Source organism: Triplophysa dalaica, chromosome 3, assembly GCF_015846415.1.
Source record: "Triplophysa dalaica isolate WHDGS20190420 chromosome 3, ASM1584641v1, whole genome shotgun sequence".
Classification (NCBI taxonomy): Eukaryota; Metazoa; Chordata; class Actinopteri; order Cypriniformes; family Nemacheilidae; genus Triplophysa; species Triplophysa dalaica.
The window spans coordinates 8,510,835-8,529,569 of NC_079544.1; the positions used below are offsets into that span (position 1 = coordinate 8,510,835).

The window sequence follows — 18,735 nt, forward strand, 5'->3', positions numbered from 1 at the left end:
GGAGGCAAACGTCTAATGATCCATCCTTCAGGCCTGCCACAGCGAGTGTGAAATATGGTGCCAAAGCCTCATACTTCATCCTCGGGCCTGGTGTCGTTTCGCAGGGGCAGACAAGCTGGGCGAGTGGGCCGACGAGGCAGCGGCTGCACGTGTGCAGTCATAATCACAGTATACACACAAACACACACACATACACACCAAGAAGGATACAAACAAAACCAAAGCCAACATCCACCTTGCATTCAAGCGCAGCATTTCTTACATGAGAGTGTCAAGGAGTGAATAAAAGATGAACATTCAAAAATTCATCCAAGAATGTTTTTAAAAATAAACCTGGAACGCGAAATGAGTTATTTACAGCAAAATGCACAAGCTATTTATTTATATACTATGAAACGATGGTGACTACGGCTGTCTGAAAGTACTTCAGATTGCTTCTCACATATAAATCATATGAAAACAAGTCATATGGATTACTTTCATGCTGTGCTTTTCATTCTTTTTTTCCAGCATGACAGCCCTTGGTCTCCATTCGCTTTCATTGTATAGAAGCGTCCAGAAAACAACTTTTGCGCTTCACAAAAGTAAAAATATATGCATGCACACACTGTGCTTGTTGCTTTTCATCGCTTAAGCTTTTCTAGGACAAAGACGAGGCGTTTGCTCGCGAGCCGAAAGGCGTGAATCTCTCTTTTAAAATCAAAGTTGAAGTTTAACGCTGACACGCCTATTACGCTGAAAGCTAATTCTGCATGAAGCATTGTTTTATTGCAGTAGACGCGTACGCGCCTGCCACTTGGCAATCAAAACAGCTCTTTAAAGATGTAAGGTTTGATTTTCTGAGCCACCGTTATACCATTAAGAGGAGTTATATAGATCTAATGCAGAGTCTTAAGTCTTAACTGTTACAGACTGCACCCACTTTAAGGCTTGATTTAGCCTCGGTGCGGTTTTGACACAAGATGGATGTTCAACGGGAGCAGCAGATCAATTTAACATTATCCTCAATTTGCAGTAATTGGATTGAGAAAACAATCCGTCATCCAGAATCAATTAAACAACAAGTGGGATATTTTGTGGGGGCCCGGTTCCCATCGACCTCTTAAAAATGAGAGAAGGGCAGTGCATAATCTAGTAGTCACTGCCCTTCTTTTTCTCACTCGCTCCCATGCACTTTCTCTCACTCTCTCGCTCACACGTTCCCTTCACATATCTCAGGCGCTGCCAATAGCCGCGGGCAGTGAAGACTAATCAAGATATACCCGCAATACTCGGATTTATCTGCCTGTTGACATTTATGCCACTGCCCAACACAAGGTGTTTGTACTTTATGACACCTGTCTGTCCCGCGTTATCGCAGCGGCGACATTATCTACCAGATAAAATTGGATTTATTCTGGCTGACGCAACAGCGTACCACATCGCCTTAAGGGTCCCCATAAGTATTACCGACTACCGTCCGCTCGCGCTGTCAGAGGCCACTGAGAAGAGCGCCCGGAAGAGAGGACGACTGATTGGCTGAGCAGTGATGTCAGTCTTGCGAAATGTGACCTGTGGGTACGAACGTGTCAGCGTGCTCCGGGCATACCTGATCTTACTTCATTTCTCTTCCACAGACTGTGGAGTGCTAATGAGAAGGTTTCCATCAGAACCGTCATCATGTGACACGCGCTCCAGAAATGTGTGATGCGTAGCACCGTTACCTCATTAGTTTACTACAAAAGCCTGGCTGGATTCTACTCAACTCAAATTTTCAAGCTTTTAGGATCACGACTCTAATGACACTATAAAAAACATGCACGATTTAATAGATAAACCGTTTTGTGTGTCGTTGGGTGATTTTGTAGGTCGTCACGTAAAATGGAAACGTATACGCAAAAAAACACTCAAAACAGACATGAGCTTGTGTATCGTTCAGCATCTGGCAGGTTTGGATGCGTGTTGCTTTGATAGCTGAAGCGATGGCAGGCAGAAAGCTTGTTGATTCATTACTCCGGAAAAAGATAAAAGCAGAAAAATAACCATCTCTTTCCCCGCACAGCTCTCCTCCTCTGATGCCGTTTTCATCGTTCTCCTCCTCCCCGCAACCATGAGTGAGCAGCCCTTGAGCCCCTGGGGCCGGGCTTTCTTGCCCAAAATAACTGCATTGCTCAGATCAGGCAGAGCAGTGGTTTAATCCAACTCTTGTAGTTTAGAAGGAGAGGGGCGGGGTGGAGGATCCAGCGCCGCTGCAAACCACAGGGATGACTATTTCACGTCGGTTAAAGCTGTTAACAAGTTAGCCGAGCTCGCATTTAGATGGTAAATCCTTAAGAGTCAGTGATCAATCAACACACGAGGAGGGAGTTCTTGTACTGTTGGCCTCAAACTGTGAGGTTTGGTTAGGATGAAATTTCTCACAGGCCTGTCGATCTTAATTAGGACAGAACATGAGCTTTCAGTGCCACAGACAGATGCTCTCTTCTTTCCTTTACTCTGATAGAAAACAATGTAGTTACATAACAATGCAGTCGGAGCCTAATGGTTAGAGATTCAAACTCATGATCAGAAGGATGCCGGTTCGATTCTCAGGGCCGGCGGGCATTGACTGTATGTATCATCCCTTGAGCACCTTGCTCCCCGGGCAATGCAGTGATAGCTGGCCATTGCTCCAGGTGTACGTGTGTTCACCACTTGCTGTGCATGTGTTCACGACTCATCGGATGGGTTAAATGCAGAGGTCACATTTCGGGTATGGGTCACCATATCTGACAAATAGGTCTCTTTCACTTCAGACTCTGTTTACTGCAGCTCTGTTCCAAAATCTAGTGAGCTGCTTCTTTCTAAGCCATCCAGCCATGATGAAAGCCATTAAAAGATTGGCTAAATGACTGACTGACTAACTAATATAGACCTTTCTGAGCTATACAGAGTACTCCATATTTTCAAATACTTCCCAACTCCTTTACTTTCCAATTTGACAGACTTCAGAGGGGTAAGCTAAAAACTCTAAGACCCCCATGTTTTTTTAAATAAATTATTTTAATTATTCTGGGTGGTAAAAATGAAATTTAATACAGATTTAAAGTATAGACGTACACGCCTGGCACGAAGTTAACTTCTGGTCTGTGTTTGGTTATCGGTTTGGCTAGTGGCTGGTAATATAATAATTTATATTATATTTATTTTACATCAATGTTCATATACATGAACATTTTATTTTAAATGCACTGCATTAAATGAAAACTACTCAACAGTTATAGATTCTTTGCAGAGGTCTACCGGAAGTTATGTTTGGGCCACATAATGTTTGTTTATGTTGTTGCCACTGAAACTGTCCCTATAAAACAAAATGTATAACCAGTTTGATGTGAATTATGTGCACTACCATAACATTTCCAAACTGTGTTCAGATGAAAGTAATAATACAAAGATGGTGTGAACTAATTTATAACACTTCATACTATTTTCATATGACAACAAAGTTTATAACATAAACTACATAGTCAGTTCATGAATCTACTAAAGTATCAAACCATGTTGTTATGCTTCTACATAAATGACATACACAAATTTGTTTGTTTGTGATTTGGGAAAACAAGCATCTTAAAGGAGTAATGTGGAGATTTTAGCGGCATCTAGTCATGAGGTTGCGAATTGATGTATGGGGCCGTGCGGTGTATGTAGATAGAAATACCTCATTCAAGGTAATTAGCTCTTTCACCACCATTGAAGAGTTATCTCGTCATTTAAAAAAGAACGCTTCCCCGCCAAAGACGAGTTTTTACAGCAATCCGTGTTACTACTGTTGTACAGCAGGCGGCGCTATTACACACCTTTGGGAAAAAGTACAGAATCCCAGAACCTAGAACGTATATGTTTTAGTGGTTTTTAATGATTGTTCTGAGTGGAGTCTGGGCGGAATCTGTGACAAAAAACGCACAAATGAAGATAGAAGAATAAGGTTTCTTTTGTTTGAAATCTGAGACTCTGTTCTTTCATTTGACATATTGTTTGTCCATATATTCTTTTCAAAAAATTTACTGTGAGCCATTAAATTTGGGTGAAAATAAAAAAAAAGCTGGCGTAGGCTGAAAAAAAAAACTTTTTTTTAAAGAGGCTGGCGGCGAATGAGTTAAACATAGCGCTTCATTATGTCTGGTCTTTATACACTTCTGAAGACGTTGTTATGTATATTATATTGCATTTCTTTCTATAGATCCTCCTAAATATCACAAACAGCACCTTTAAATACAGAATCTTTAGCAAATGCTGAAAAATGATGTCTTCTTAGGCACCTTACCAGGTATATAAACAGAACATGAGGTTGCGAATCTTGAGATTTTTTATGTTACACCAAGTCATGCTTAAAAACATCAGAGAATACGTTTCTTTGGGAGTGTGAAATTAAAACATCGTATCCGGCTACACTGGGGTGTACTTCATGTCTACAGTCGTAATGTCTCTATGGAGATACAAATGAACTAGTTCATCGTTCACTGTAATAGCACCAAGGAGGCGGAAAGAAAAAGGGTTTTCCTTGCTTATTTGTCATCTGTGCATGCTGAAAACAAAAAAGTAGACAAACAATGAAAGCGTCCGTGTCTCAGTTCCACGTTATTACACATACAAATTCCCACAGTTTGTCCCAATAATACAATTCATTTAAGACAGAGGCAACATCTGTCAGAAAGTCGAGCTATTGCAGTGTCTGCGGACAGATCTCCACTGCGCCGGCCAAGCCTGAGAGACAACCTATCAATGGCATAATCAAGAAATCAATCCAACCATCAGGACTGCATTCACTCCCTCTGCGCAGTCATCAGGTCAACAAATCAACACAAAGACACACCAGTCAACCAATCAGACCGAGTGAATGGTACATATTGGATAGAGGTCAGTCATCAAACAATCAACTAATAAGAGTCCAAATGTTGTAATCAGAGACACCAGCAGCCTCCCAGGAGTGGGAAAACAAGTCAACTGTGGCCAAACAGACCTCTCGGCACACACAGTGTCCCTGTTGGTAGAGCTGCCCCGCCTGCACTAGCCCGACTGCATGCCGAATGTCAGGACAAGAAATAACGCTTTTAAAAAACAATCGGAAAGCAACAGCACACCGATTGAACAAATATCCTTTGATTAAGTTGTATTTAGAAACCAAGTTTCAAGATTGATGGAAATCACCCATTTCACCTAATCAATTTACCCATTTCCTCTCTTAAAGGCATAGTTCACCCAAAAATGAAACAACAACTTTTGTTTTTTACTCACCCTCACGTCATTCAAAATCTGTATGAATTTCTTTCTTCAGCATATTACAAAAGAAGAATTTTGGTAACCAAACAACACTGGCCCCCATTGACACAAAACCACAGAGACTTTTCTCAAAATATCTTCCTTTGTGTTTCATAGATGAAAGATTCATACAGTTTGCATATAAATGATGTCATTATTTGAGGGGGGTTTACTATCCCTTTAATAAATGGCCGAGGTTTTATTTTGCATTATCATTGCACATTATTTTCATAACGTTTAAAAAAATAAAATAAATCAGTGGTTAAAACAAATGAAAAAATGGGTGCGGAAATAAAATATTAACCAATACTGTGTGTAGAATATTCAGTTTCAGTCTAAAATACATTTAATAGCAAAAGGCTTTTAATAGCAAAAGGAGGTGGACAAAGTCAAACCACAGAAAACCAGCACTGTGACACAACTTGTTTCAACTGCTATATTTACTGCAATGTTTTGTGTCGACTAAAAATTGATCTCCTACCAAGCAGGGTGATGATGCAGGCCAGGATGGCGACGAGAGCTCCGGTACTAAGACCCGCTGATAGCATGAAGGCCTCAGTACCACACGACTGGGGGGTCCCATCAGAGTCACAGTCACAGACTCGTATAGACAGCGTGTTAGTGCTGCTCAGGGCCGGGGTGCCACTGTCTACGATCAACACAGGCAGTCGATACATAGACTGTTCCCTCCTCTGAAAACCACTCCGCTTGGTTAGGATAGAAGCAGTATTATCTAGTAAAAGAAGAGCGGAAGATAGATACACGTACATGAGTTCACACGGAAGGTAATACGGAGTGAATTGAGCGAAAATATGTAAAATGACTCCTGTGAATAGACAGAATGACAGCTATGCTCAATCTTATTACGAGTTTCAAGGCTCCGCTATAAACTCTTACTGTCTTAATGAAATCACGTACCTTTATTGTCTCTGAGAGTGAAGTTCATGTTCCCAGCTGTCTCTGCAGTGAGAGAGAAGAAGAAGCGATGCCCGCTGGGCGGTTCATCTTTATCCACTGCACTTATGGTTTCAATGACCTGAGACGATGTCAAAAAAGAAATAAAGAACGGGGACATGAATACAGAATTATTATAACATGGGTTAGTAGTTTCATAAAATGGGGACAAGCTATAGCCATGATGTCATTTGTTTATTCTTATTTGCATTACAGTTATCTATTTGGCATATGCTTTTATCCAACTGCGTTCCAGATTTATCGTTTATTAGCGTTTCTGTCAACTGGAAACCGAACCCATGCTATACCTGAGCTAAACGATACATGTACAGCCATGGAAAAAATTAAGAGACCATTCCAAAATTAAATTAAATTGACTATTTATAGGAACGTGATTAGGTAAAATGTTTGATTCATTCTGTGATGTACAAACAATATTTCTCCCAAATTAAAAAAAAATCTTGTTTCTGTTTCCATATATTTGCAGAAAATGAAAACTGGAGAAACAGGTCAAAATAACAGAAAATATGCTCTGTATTTTTTCAGACCTCAAATATTGCATAGAAATGTTAGTTAGTTAAAAAGTTGATAGAAATGAATAAAAAAGTGAATATTTTCACTTTAAAGTAATACAAGAGTTATTTTATCATGGTGTCAGTCTTTCACATTGCTGTTGGATGACTTTGTCCGTCCTGAGGTTTGATTTTGTTGAAATTCAACAGACAATGAAGTGAAATGGCCACAATACATCTAGAAATGGGCTTTTAATTTCTTCCACCTTTGTATATGCTACATATTTATATACATGCTATATATGATATAGCCTATAGATATTTATTGTCATTTTATGGCAGAAAACACAAAGTTTTAAGCGATAGTGACAGGCATTGCAACAACAGCCTAAAATAGAAGGCGAAACTTCTTGAAACCTTGTCAGGTTTGTTTTTTGAAACTCAACATTTCTAGAAAGACAATCCGCACCATAACGTGTTTACATGTCAAACATCAACACAAATGACGACAACACACAAAGTCTTACAACTGTCCCGGCTCATCCTACAGCAATACCTCAACTCATGACAAAACAACCCACAGATCTCTCGCTCAAACCGCCGCAGTGTCAGTTAAGCGATGAATATTTCATATTATAGGTAAACCTGAATATTTCATGCAAAACAAAGGACTTTAATGGATTTAAGCGATTGACTGAATTCGAAGGGGGTGAACTTGGAGAAAAACACACATTTCATAATGTCAAATTGCGCATTAAGATCTGAAACCGTGCTGAAAACAACATCCGGGGATATAATAAGTCGCTAAGCTATCTATCTGCGATGGACAACGCTTACACGGTATCCGGGGATTTAGTAAAGTAGAAGGCCATCCCGGCATAAAGCTGGACCGAACCCCGCAAAGCATGGCAAAGTGCTGCGTTTTCGCGATGAATATCAGGGTGACCCATCAGGTGGTACACTAAGAAGATTCTCCTGACACACTTTTGTGGCCTAATCTGTGGGCTTTGGCTGGGTTAAATACTGTGTGCACAGCTCTTCCCTAGCGTCAGGCTACAGTCAGCACAAACTCAATCTGCTTGAAAAATCTCCTAAAACCCCATTGCACCGGCCGAGAAGGAGCAAATGCGCCGAAGCGGCGGCTAACAGACTCTATTAGCATCGTCGCCTGGAACACTGTGACCTTGTGCTAAGCAGGAGCTTTTCAGCGCTATAATTCTCCTCTCGGTTATTTTATTTAACGTCACCTCCCCCACTTACACTAAGTGATTATTTGGCAATGGGAACTACGAGGGATTTATCATTTGTGTGTAAATATTTTTGAAATCGTAAAACTCTGTGCATCCCGGCGCAGAATGTTCCTTCAGCGCAGATTACAGTAAACCGCGACAAAATTAATTACAGATGGTCCATTAGGATGAATGTAGAGTGTATTGATAAAATCAACAATGCAACTGGTTTATTTAAAACCAACGGAACGTCTTGCCAAGTCAGAGTATCTGAGGTTTTAAACAAAACCTCATTTTGCATTTACCGACCCTGAAGACATGGAAAGCCGATCATTATCGCTGCATTAACAAGTACCGAACGACTCATGTGTGGCCAAAAAGTGCCTCACGTGTTGATTTTTGCTCTCCTTTGCAAGTAAAATTTGGCTGGAGGGCAAGAATCTCTCCTGTGCCGTCCGAGCTTGTAAAAGCAATAGAGGAATGTTCACGGTAGCGAGCTGGCTCTGTAAAGCAGCGGTTTGTCAGGCTGCCACTGCTGACCGCGTCTCTGAGGCACAAAGACACGAGGCAGAATATAGACGACCTTAAAGAGATAAAGAACCCCTGGGAAAACACTCACTCCTCATAATCTAATCTGCTAAATCACCTGTAACAAATCATCTGGCTCATTTAGAGACCGCAGCTTCCATTCGTATTAAGCTTCTATTAAATTCGAAAAGTCATATTAGGAACAAAAGAGAAAGCAAGGGCATTGAGGAAAAAGCTCTGAGCTGAAAAGCTGAAGACACGCGTTTTGTGCGACCCCATTACAGGCACTTGTTGGATGGGGATCTGGGGACCTCTTTCGAAAAGCCATCTGTTTTAAACACGGATGCAATGTTGCGGAAATTTCACATCACCCCGACCTATATGGGATAGGTCACGATGGTCGACTAGTCGATTAGTGAGGTCATCTATATGATTCTGAGAAACATGTACTTAATATGAACTAAACTATTTACAGTAAAGGGATGGTTCATCCAAAAGTGAAAATTCTGTCATTATTGACTCACCCTCTTGTCATCTCAAACCTGTTTGCGACCTTTCCTATTTCCGCTACACACAAAAGAAGATATTTTGGAGAATCTTGGTAACCGAACAACGGTGGCACCAGTGGTGTAGTCCTGACAAAAAAAGTGGTGTACTGTACTATACAACGATATACCCCAACCACACATGGCCAAAAGACAGGGGTCAGTGTGTTTGTTTGATTTGTTTTTCTAGTAATATATGACAATTATTTCAGTTAAATATTTATGCATTATTCTTCACTTATGCTTTGAATATGAACTTATAGAATTGGAAAAAAATAAGGTTGGAAAAAACTGGTCTATGCCAGTACTGTCGACCTAAATACAATATTTTTTACGAAGCATCATATCTTTGTAACGCATCACATACACATATACAAGAATACGTAGAAACATGCAAGATTTTACAGAGATGTAACTTTGTCATCACTGCGATCTCAGTGTTAATACTTGTTAATAATTTAAGGGGAAGATATTAATGTATGAAGTTAAGGCTATGGTAAAAACAGACTACATTATTTTAAATGTAGAATAAACGTAACAAGTAGGTTCACAATGACTTTAATGGGAACGAGGATACATAGAAAATGTAAGGATTCTGACTTTAAACAGTAGGGCTATGTAAGTGCTTTGTTTCATTTCATCATGTGTCATTTAAAGAAAATTAGTATTAAAAGTTGCGACAGATACCAAAGATTTGCGATGCACGGCAATATCGTAAAGAGATAAAGCAGCGCAAGAGAACCCGTGAATTCAGTGTCAATGCCAGATGAGAGGTACCACTGCCGGTGAGCGCCCTTTAAACCAGCTTTGACTAAAAGTGAGCAGTTTAATCAATATTATGAGCTCCTCACAGGCGAGGTGCCAACACTGAAGATGATGCGCTTGGGTTGGTTGTCGGAGGTGGGGTCTCAAGAATTTTCTTAAGAAATGCACCAATTGTATGACTGAAATGTGAACGCGATACGGTTAAAGGTAAAGCAACCACAAAAGCAGCATACAGCAAGCATAAGCATACAGCATATGCGTGCGTATGACCCCGACTACACCACTGGGCGGCACCCATTCATTTGCATTGGTTTTGAGTCCATACAATAGAGGATGGGTTCGACAGCTGTTCAGTTACAAACATTCTTTAAAATATCTTCTTTTGTGTTCTGCATAATTGTCAACAGGGTGAGTAAATGATGACAGAATTTTTTGGGTGAACTATCCCTTTAACTATATAATTTTCACTAAAACCTCTACACAATTCGTTTTCTCTAACCAAGAAATTCGGCGGAGTTCATTCACATTCATTCACAGGCTCTATACGCTTTCGGAAAGACCGTCATCTTCATGCAGCAGGTGTGAAGCTCTAAATATACAAATGTGCAGATGAGGCGTATGAAACAACGATGTGGAGATACGCTCGCAGACAATGTAACAACAGGTCTGAGGGAAAAGAGCTTATTTTCTCTCAGACGCAAACAACGGTCGCAACTGTTTTGCGAGGCGCAGATGTGAAAAAGAACGTGAAAGTGTCATAGCTGTTTGTTGATGATATTGTGTCTCGCGGCAAACATCCATCTGATCAAAATTCCTCGTCTAACAGCTCTAGGAACACCTCATTCAAAGGCTCTGACTTACAGATTCAGAAAGCACTCTGGGACGTCTGAGAGCCTCTCTGCTGTAGGTACAGAGGTTTAAGGGCTGCGATAAGCACAGATTCGCCGCGCTAAGACTCGCAGGAGAGATGCACGTTATTGAGACGCCGTCTGACTATCGCTCGAGTGGCCCTGTGTTTAAAGATACAGAAGCGAGCGTGAGTCACTGGGGATGCAAAATGATTATGAAAACATACAGGAGCTTTCAACTCTATTCAGAGAAGGAGAGACCAATCCACTGTTCCTCGGAGAGGCGAGAAAGTAATTTAGCCTCTAATATAAGAGAGGCCTTTGAAACTTAGTGATGGAAGTCTGGGGTGTCCAAAACACATACGGTGTCTTAAGGGACTCCGGTAATGCGTTTCAAGGCCGAGATAGTATTGGTGAAAGGAGACCATCGGCACCTTTCAGTTAGGCAAAACAAACATGATTCACTGTGACTTTGGGACACGGCAGGCCAGGACTAATTGTTATGGCGCAGACAATGATGCTCCAACGGGGGATTGTATCTCATGCTCAGTAGACCCTGCAGCCTTGTTTTGTTCTCTCTTTGTTTCGAGGGCTCTTGTGGGAGACGTTATTTTTTTGAAGGAAAAAAGAAAAACATCTTTTATTATCCTTTCGCTGCTCCCAAAATAACTGATTAGATCAAGTCAATTTCAGACGCACTAATAATAACATTGTAAAGTAATGAGGAGAAATTTCAAACGGCTCCGCCAAAGTATGACTATTAATTCTATACTAAACACACGTCGTCTGTCATAAGATGTAAATGAACCGATTACGTAAATGAGCAATGGCATACCGTATTAAATTTGCTTTCATAGAGAAAATCATTTACATTGAAAGAACTTTCAAGATCAATTTAGCCTCGTGTTACAAAATCAGTCAGCGACTTTCAACATTCCCATTAGGACAGAAAAAGTTCCACCATGCAGTCATACAATATTAAGTACATTCATCTTGGTAATGGCATTCTGACAAACATTCAGAGAATTCTGCATCTGCGCATGCTGAGGAATTTACGGCGACTAAACTGTTTGTTTGTGAGCGTTCTGCAATTGGCCGCTGCTGGACCTCATACTGCCTACTTGACACAACGCCACGCCACCCAACAAACCAATTTCATGCCACGGTCCCCTCTGTCTCATTTGCATGAGTGGAAGGCTTTTTCCACATGAGCGCACAATGTTTTGATCCCCTGATTAGAGTGATATGCAGCAGAAAGCCACAAGAATCCTGTTGCTGTCATTTTGTCCATCTGGGTCTCACTGAGCTCTACAAATCAGCATCACTGTCCAGATCTTTCTTGTTGAATTTTGTGATGGAGGATATAATAGATATCCAAGGCTCATACAATCAAGATTAATTCAATGAAATAGTATTTGCACGTTGGTTCAAACCCTACACTGCAGAACAGTGCAGGACAAATTGTCTATTAGCAGTTATTCTAAACAAAAATGAGTACGCAAATTTGCATATAGCACATTTCATATTTGATATAAAAGGCTTTACTGTAGGTTACAGCTTAAAGAGGTTTTGTACCTGTCCTGGTCCAGCGCTTTCACACAGGTAGGTTTCGTACTCGATGGCAAAGACTGGAGCGTTGTCATTGATGTCCATCACTGTGATCAGAACCACTCCTTTTCCAACCTGTGATGGATCCACTGAAATCACAGAGAAACCAAAACATTTATTTAAATATGTGATCGAGTCTTTCCTACAAGGTTTCTTTTAAAGGAACAGTTCACCCAACATAGAAATTCGCCCATCATTTACTCACTCTCAAGTTGTTCCAAATCTGTATAAATGTCTTTGACTACCGTTGTCATTTTTCCTATTTTGGTAGCCAATGTGTTCATCAGAACAAAGAAATTTGGAACAACTCGAGGGTGAGTGAAAGATGAAAGAATTGACTTTTTGGGGTGAACTGTTCCTTTAATATTACAGTTTTAAAAAATGTGTTCACCCAAACATTTCTGTCTTTATTCAATCATCTCATTCAAAAGATATATGCTGTTATTTTTGTTTTGTGAAGCACTCATACACACACAAAAGGAGCAGAACTGTGTATATAGTGCAGGGATGACGTTCTCAGACACTTCAATGACCTTTGATGTGTGCACTATATTTGATCTGACAGCCGCGGCAGGGGTGAAGATTACCAGAAACTATGACTTAGCTTTGAGTGAAATTTATCTTATGGCTTCAGAGGTGTTCAAACATAGTCATGAATGTATGAACTACTTCCATGGTGTTTTATTGTGCTTTTTAAGAGCATGAATTGTCTTTGAAAACATCTTACGCTATGCTATACATGTCCTGTAAAACTGCAGGAAAACTACAGCAGCGGCAGATTCTCTGTGGGATTTCACACTGTGCATCTTCGAGGTGTATCGGGTGTGGCTCGACTGAAAATAATCCTTTAGGAAATGAACCATAACATACAATCACTGCATACTGATAGTACTTGTTATTGTGTCATTCTTTTTTAAAAAGAAGGAAGAAATATTTAAAGGTCCAATGTATGAAATTTAGCGGTGAGGTTGGTAATTGCCACACGCTCTTCCACCTCTTCATTTCGAAGCATTACTTTGGTTATTAACTTATTAGTAAAACTTAGTTATTTTATTATTACTTTAGTTTAGTTATGAATTTATACTCATTGACACGGCTTTCCTGTCGCTCAGAGGTTAGAGCATGGCACTAGTAATGGCAAGGTTGTGGGTTCGATCCCAGGGATTGCACGTACTGTGATATATATCTATAGTATAATGCAATGTAAGTTGCTTTGAATGAAAGCATCTGCCAAATGTCTACATTTTAGTTGTCACACTGTAGGACACATTACATTAATTTGCCAACTACCCAAATATATATGTATGTTAACTTCATATATATAAGTTAATTTACCATATGCCAAACGTACTACAACCCACGCTTTGTCTTTTGTTAGTGAAAAAATATTTTATAATATATATAAAAAAAAATTTATAATAAAAAAAATTAAGGGGCCATAATGACATCCACTGCTGTAGCAAAGAATGATCTAATTTTTTAATTTAGCAGACGTTTTAATTAAGCAAGCATTTGTTACTTCACTGTGATTGGCTGATAGTTTTTAAAATACTGCTTCAAATTATAAAACCAAACTTCTATAGGTGTATTTAAAATAATTTGAATTTATGTTGCACAATACTACACAGAGAGTTGTCATTTTGTTTTTGTCTTCTTACATTCATATACTTACACGCGACCCAAAGATGCATTTTTGGGGCATTTGTTACTTTTTTTCTGTGTGAATTTATTCATATACTGGGAGTGAGCAGCACAGCAAAAATAAGATCATCACTCCTGCTGCACTGCTGTTGTGTGAAGTGTGAGCACTGTTAACATGGACACAAAACAAATCTGCTCTGCTTGCTCATGCGGTGTGAAACAGGCTTCTTTCTGTGTTTACAGCAAGCATCATGGGTGTCACGAGTAAGTAATGACAGAATTTCATTTTTGTGAAACTCAAGTTCACATGTTTATCTCAGTGTAATAATTCTTGAACGAGCCTTGAAACTCCATTGGGCTGCTTTTTGTAATGAAGGAGCTCAAGCACAAGACACTGCCTAAACTCCAAGTGCTCTAAATACCCTTGACATAGTTTGTTTTTAGGATAAAATGAGGAACAAAGCACCAGGAATGATATCTGAAGATGAAACAATTTGACCCTCTCATAAATAAAGAGACAAAGCTTTCGAAACTCTTCCATTTCCATTTAAGCGTTTGGCAGACGCTTTTATCCAAAGCGAATACATTGCATTATACTATACATTTATTTCTATGTTTGTTCAATTTCTGGGATCGTACCTGAGGTTCCAAATATGGTCACACGCTTACAGTATTCAACCAATCACTAGGTACTGGTTAACTGGCCAATCATAGCACACCTCGCTTTTCAGAGAGATGAGCTTTGTAAAAAATTGTCCGTTTCAGAGAGGCGGGGCAAAGAGGAGATACAAACATGCACGGTATGTGGGAAATACAGCGTTTTTGAACGTTTTTGATGCAACATTCATAATTGAAACGTTGAATTAGCTGTTAATTTTTTGCTCAGTGTTCCCATGAGTCCAAAGGTCAATAAAAGGACTACAGGAAACTTACCGTCGCAATACAAGCAACAGAAGTTGATGTGACTTTGAATCAAATTAAAGCTGTCAAAATAAATAAGCCAATTGCAATATCATCCCATTTATCAGCAACTCAATCTGAAACAGCCGCAGACACAATTGGGCAAGTGCCAAGCCAAAACAAAACAATAAATAACACTGTTCTGCTACAGCTAATGTACATGCATGAGGGTTCTGTACATTAATGTACATCATTTTTCCTGCTTTTAGCAGTAGGGTGATATTTCCAACCATCAGCGGATGCCGCACTTGGCAATCGACAGATTAACAGACTGCGAGAGGGCGTGGGGTTATTGTTGTTGTGTAACCACGCAATGTAGATATCTCAGATGGTACTTCTATCTAAGCACAAGCGAACACCAAGCACCTGTTGAGGGCACACTGCCTCAAGTCAACGAGAACAAACACAGCTGCTAGTTTCCTTTTGGCGAGCCGACTGCTGTTTTCTAATACATCCTCTCATTCTACGCATAGGCTCATAACGCAAACTGTCTGCTACAAGATCAATACGTCAACAGCATTTAAAAGCATCTCGCTCGTTTGCTTATCGACATGGTTTAACAAAATTCTCTATGCATTTTCGCGAGCCGTCCTGTCACTCAGCTTCTCATAATTTTGGCACGGAAGACGGTGAGGGCATCGAGGAGGACCAAATGTGGTCTTCGGCCAAATGAGTTGAGGGAGAGCATAAATAAATCAATTCTGCAGGTGTGAAAACACAGCGGGCAGCGGGCTGGAAATAAGCCGGCTCATTCCGAGTTGATTTTCAATGAAAACGCTGTGATTTATTGTATATACTCCGCTAGGTTGCCTCTTCACACGGCTTGCAAAATTCAGCCTAACTGTCAACCGAAAACTATTCAGGATTAAGCAAAAGTAAATATATTCCTCTTGCCTCCCAGTATCTTCAGCCAAAGATATATAGAGCCCATCTGCCTCTGTACCTTACACACCTGCAGGAAACATGCTGAGTTGCAGCTGTGGAAAAAAAAGCAGTGTTCGGTTTGAACCGATTCATCTATTAATATGACTTTAGGGTACGAGAGAAATCCAAGCAGCCTGCCACCTCCGGATTGGTATCATAACTAGCTTTACAATGTTCTGAACAATAAAACGGGCGATAAGTTACCTCAGATTCGATGTGCCACGGACAGTGACCATTAAGCACATTGTCCTCGTGATGACTATAATGTCACATCCGATGCCTTCAGGCACAGAATCATAATTCGGCGTGTTAAATGCAGTCACAAATGTAATAAGTTGTAAATGATTGACCGGAGAAGGAGATACCTGGCACGTACTGCGGCATTAGTCGGCTGCCCCTTTCAAATACCGTTGCCCTCCGAATAAGAGAAAAATCCATTTTCAAAAATTGAGATTTCCTCCCTTATGAGTTTCAGAGCCATTAGCTCTTTACCTAACACTGCCTGAAGACAAATGACTTTGAAGCTACTTAAGGGTTCTCCATCTCATTCTTACAAGCAAATAGAAAAGGACATTTCAATCTTCTCCGCCAAAACCCATTTCGGACACTAGACTGATTGTTTAAGGGAGTAAACCTGTAAACTTTGGTTAGGAGTCTCCACATTTGTGAATATGGGTTAAGAAAATATCCACAGACACATTATTCCCCTCCATCACTCAAGTCAACATGGTTACGTCTGTCCGTGCGAATGCTGCGGTGGTTCAGAATGAAGGTCGTGGTGATCATGCGTGTGAGAGGAGGAAGCTGCGATTCTGGCTATCGGCTACAATAACGGCGAGACTCGATCAAACTACATGAATTCTGGAGGTGCCAACGGATGGCAGTGACCTCGGCGGCACGGCATCTGTTCGTGGGTCCACACAGATTGAAATATCATCTGTACCGAACTCGCAGCTGTACGACAGCGGGACAGACACGACACATGCTCACAGCGCATGTACAAGTAACAGCACAAGTAACGCTAAATGTTAGGCCGAGCAAAGCCCGCTAGCCTTGGGAAACTGAGATTCAATGGGAAATTGGGGGGGTGGCTTGAATTTTATCTCTTATTGCAGTTTGAAGGATTTCTTCTTAATGGAATTTTGAATTGCAGAAAGCGAAACACAGCTGCTCGAAGCTCCACTACATGAAACGAAATGTGAGCCGACTATCTTTCAATACAAAAATGTGACTGAATGGCTCATTTGTGAAGGACAAATCAAAAGATAGACCTTGTTCTGTAACATAAAGGAGCACAGCGGCACATATATGGAAATTAAATCTCTTTCATACATCAAATTCATGTACCCTTGGTTTCAGGAGAGGACCGTATGATACAGAATCCAAGGGACCTTCAGAGAGTTACAGTAGCTCTATTAGTGTAGAAATTATTTGACTAGGAATTGACTCACAACTTTCAGTAGCGAGGATGGTGATGTTGTGTACAGCATTGGCTTCTCTGTCTAATGCTTTCGCTGTGCTGATGACCCCTGTTGTTGCCTCGATGTTGAAAAATCGTTCCAGGTCCGTGTTTCTATCTATCGAATACCTGTGGAAAAACATGACAGTCAAAACAAAACACAGAAGCTTTCACTTTTAACAAGTCTTATGGATGTAGCCTAAAGCTATTGTTGCAAGTGAGAATCCCCAGCCAGCAATCTGACTTTTCCAGCGGCTCCCAGGCACAGAACTAGTCAATTATAAGCATTTGTCTCTAAGGTAAAAACACCCGAGTCCACAACTCATTTACAGGCAACATTTAAATCCACTCCTCTATAAGCAAAGGAAATAATGAAATGCAATATTAACGGTGCGAAAGACAGGCACATGTATTATCCTTGTGCAAAGCACCGCTATCTAGCTAATTCATAAAGGAACGCTATAAAACACAAGTGAAAATTGTCCACGAGGCAATTAAGGTTTTATGCTTTAATCCTTTTAGTCTTTCTCAAGATTGTAATTTAATCTTGCCTTCATAAAAAAGGCAAGGCTTTGTTGGAAAACATCATGTAGACCGTATCGTACCTAATGGGGCTGTTGGTGGAATCGGGGTCCAGAGCAGAGACGGTCCCTATGATGGTTCCCACTTTAGCAGCCTCAGAGACAACCATTTTACTGAGCGGCGAGGAGAAAATTGGAGGCTCATCGACATTCTCCACAGTCACCCTCACCATCGCCGTATCGCTGAACGGTCCTTGAGACAAGAAGCGTGGATCTATGTTCCTATTGGTTGCCTCGATTTTCAGAGTGTAGCTTGACTTTGTCTCAAAGTCGAGATTCTAAGGTAAAGAGCACAAAAGGGAGTGTGGGGAAAAGTGTGGAAGAGTTAGTTTTAAATTGGAAAACAAGGACACGGCGTCTGTGATATGTATCGAGGCAAGTCGCGAAAACAAAGTTCGCGTCCCTGCGACGTGTGTATGCATAATGCGTCCGAGAAGCCTTGATGCTCTCTTCTTAACTCTCATATTTCATTGAAGTATTGCTATCGATTGTCAGGACATGAAAAGTACAGTGTCAAAGCAGTACATTGATTTTGAGACAGAGATACATGATGTTGAAAATGTCTTGTGGAATACTTTCTTATATAGTCATTTATCACTCCTGTCTGCTGTAATATGCAGTCCATTGAAAACTGCCTTCTGTGCCTGCTTCATATCACTGACAATACATAACTTCCCTCAGGGCACAGCCAAATCCAGCGCGTTTACCAGTGGCTTTAAAATGAAAAGTCAAAGTCAGTTAATTGTCAATTCTATATATAAGCAAAAGAAATAAAAAGTAGTTTTCACAAAACCCACAACTGTTTAACATTGTAAAGGAGTCACTGGGGGGTTTTCATATGGGGATATCGTCACTCACAAGAGCTAAACACTATATTGAAAATACAAGCTTTAGACTATTGAGT

The 18,735-nt window shown here is 40.4% G+C and overlaps 1 protein-coding gene across 1 annotated transcript in view; it reads right to left on the bottom strand.

Annotated features, from left to right (window-relative positions):
* The window catches only part of cdh7a (cadherin 7a), a 53,988-nt gene that overhangs the window by 4,962 nt on the left and 30,291 nt on the right, over window positions 1–18,735 (bottom strand). Inside the window, exons 7-11 of the mRNA XM_056743644.1 lie at window positions 17,856–18,109; window positions 17,243–17,379; window positions 12,234–12,355; window positions 6,196–6,313; window positions 5,759–6,010 (exon numbers count right to left, since the gene is read on the bottom strand). Of these exons, the coding sequence (XP_056599622.1) occupies window positions 5,759–6,010; window positions 6,196–6,313; window positions 12,234–12,355; window positions 17,243–17,379; window positions 17,856–18,109 (883 nt within the window). The remainder of the gene's footprint in view (window positions 1–5,758; window positions 6,011–6,195; window positions 6,314–12,233; window positions 12,356–17,242; window positions 17,380–17,855; window positions 18,110–18,735) is intronic.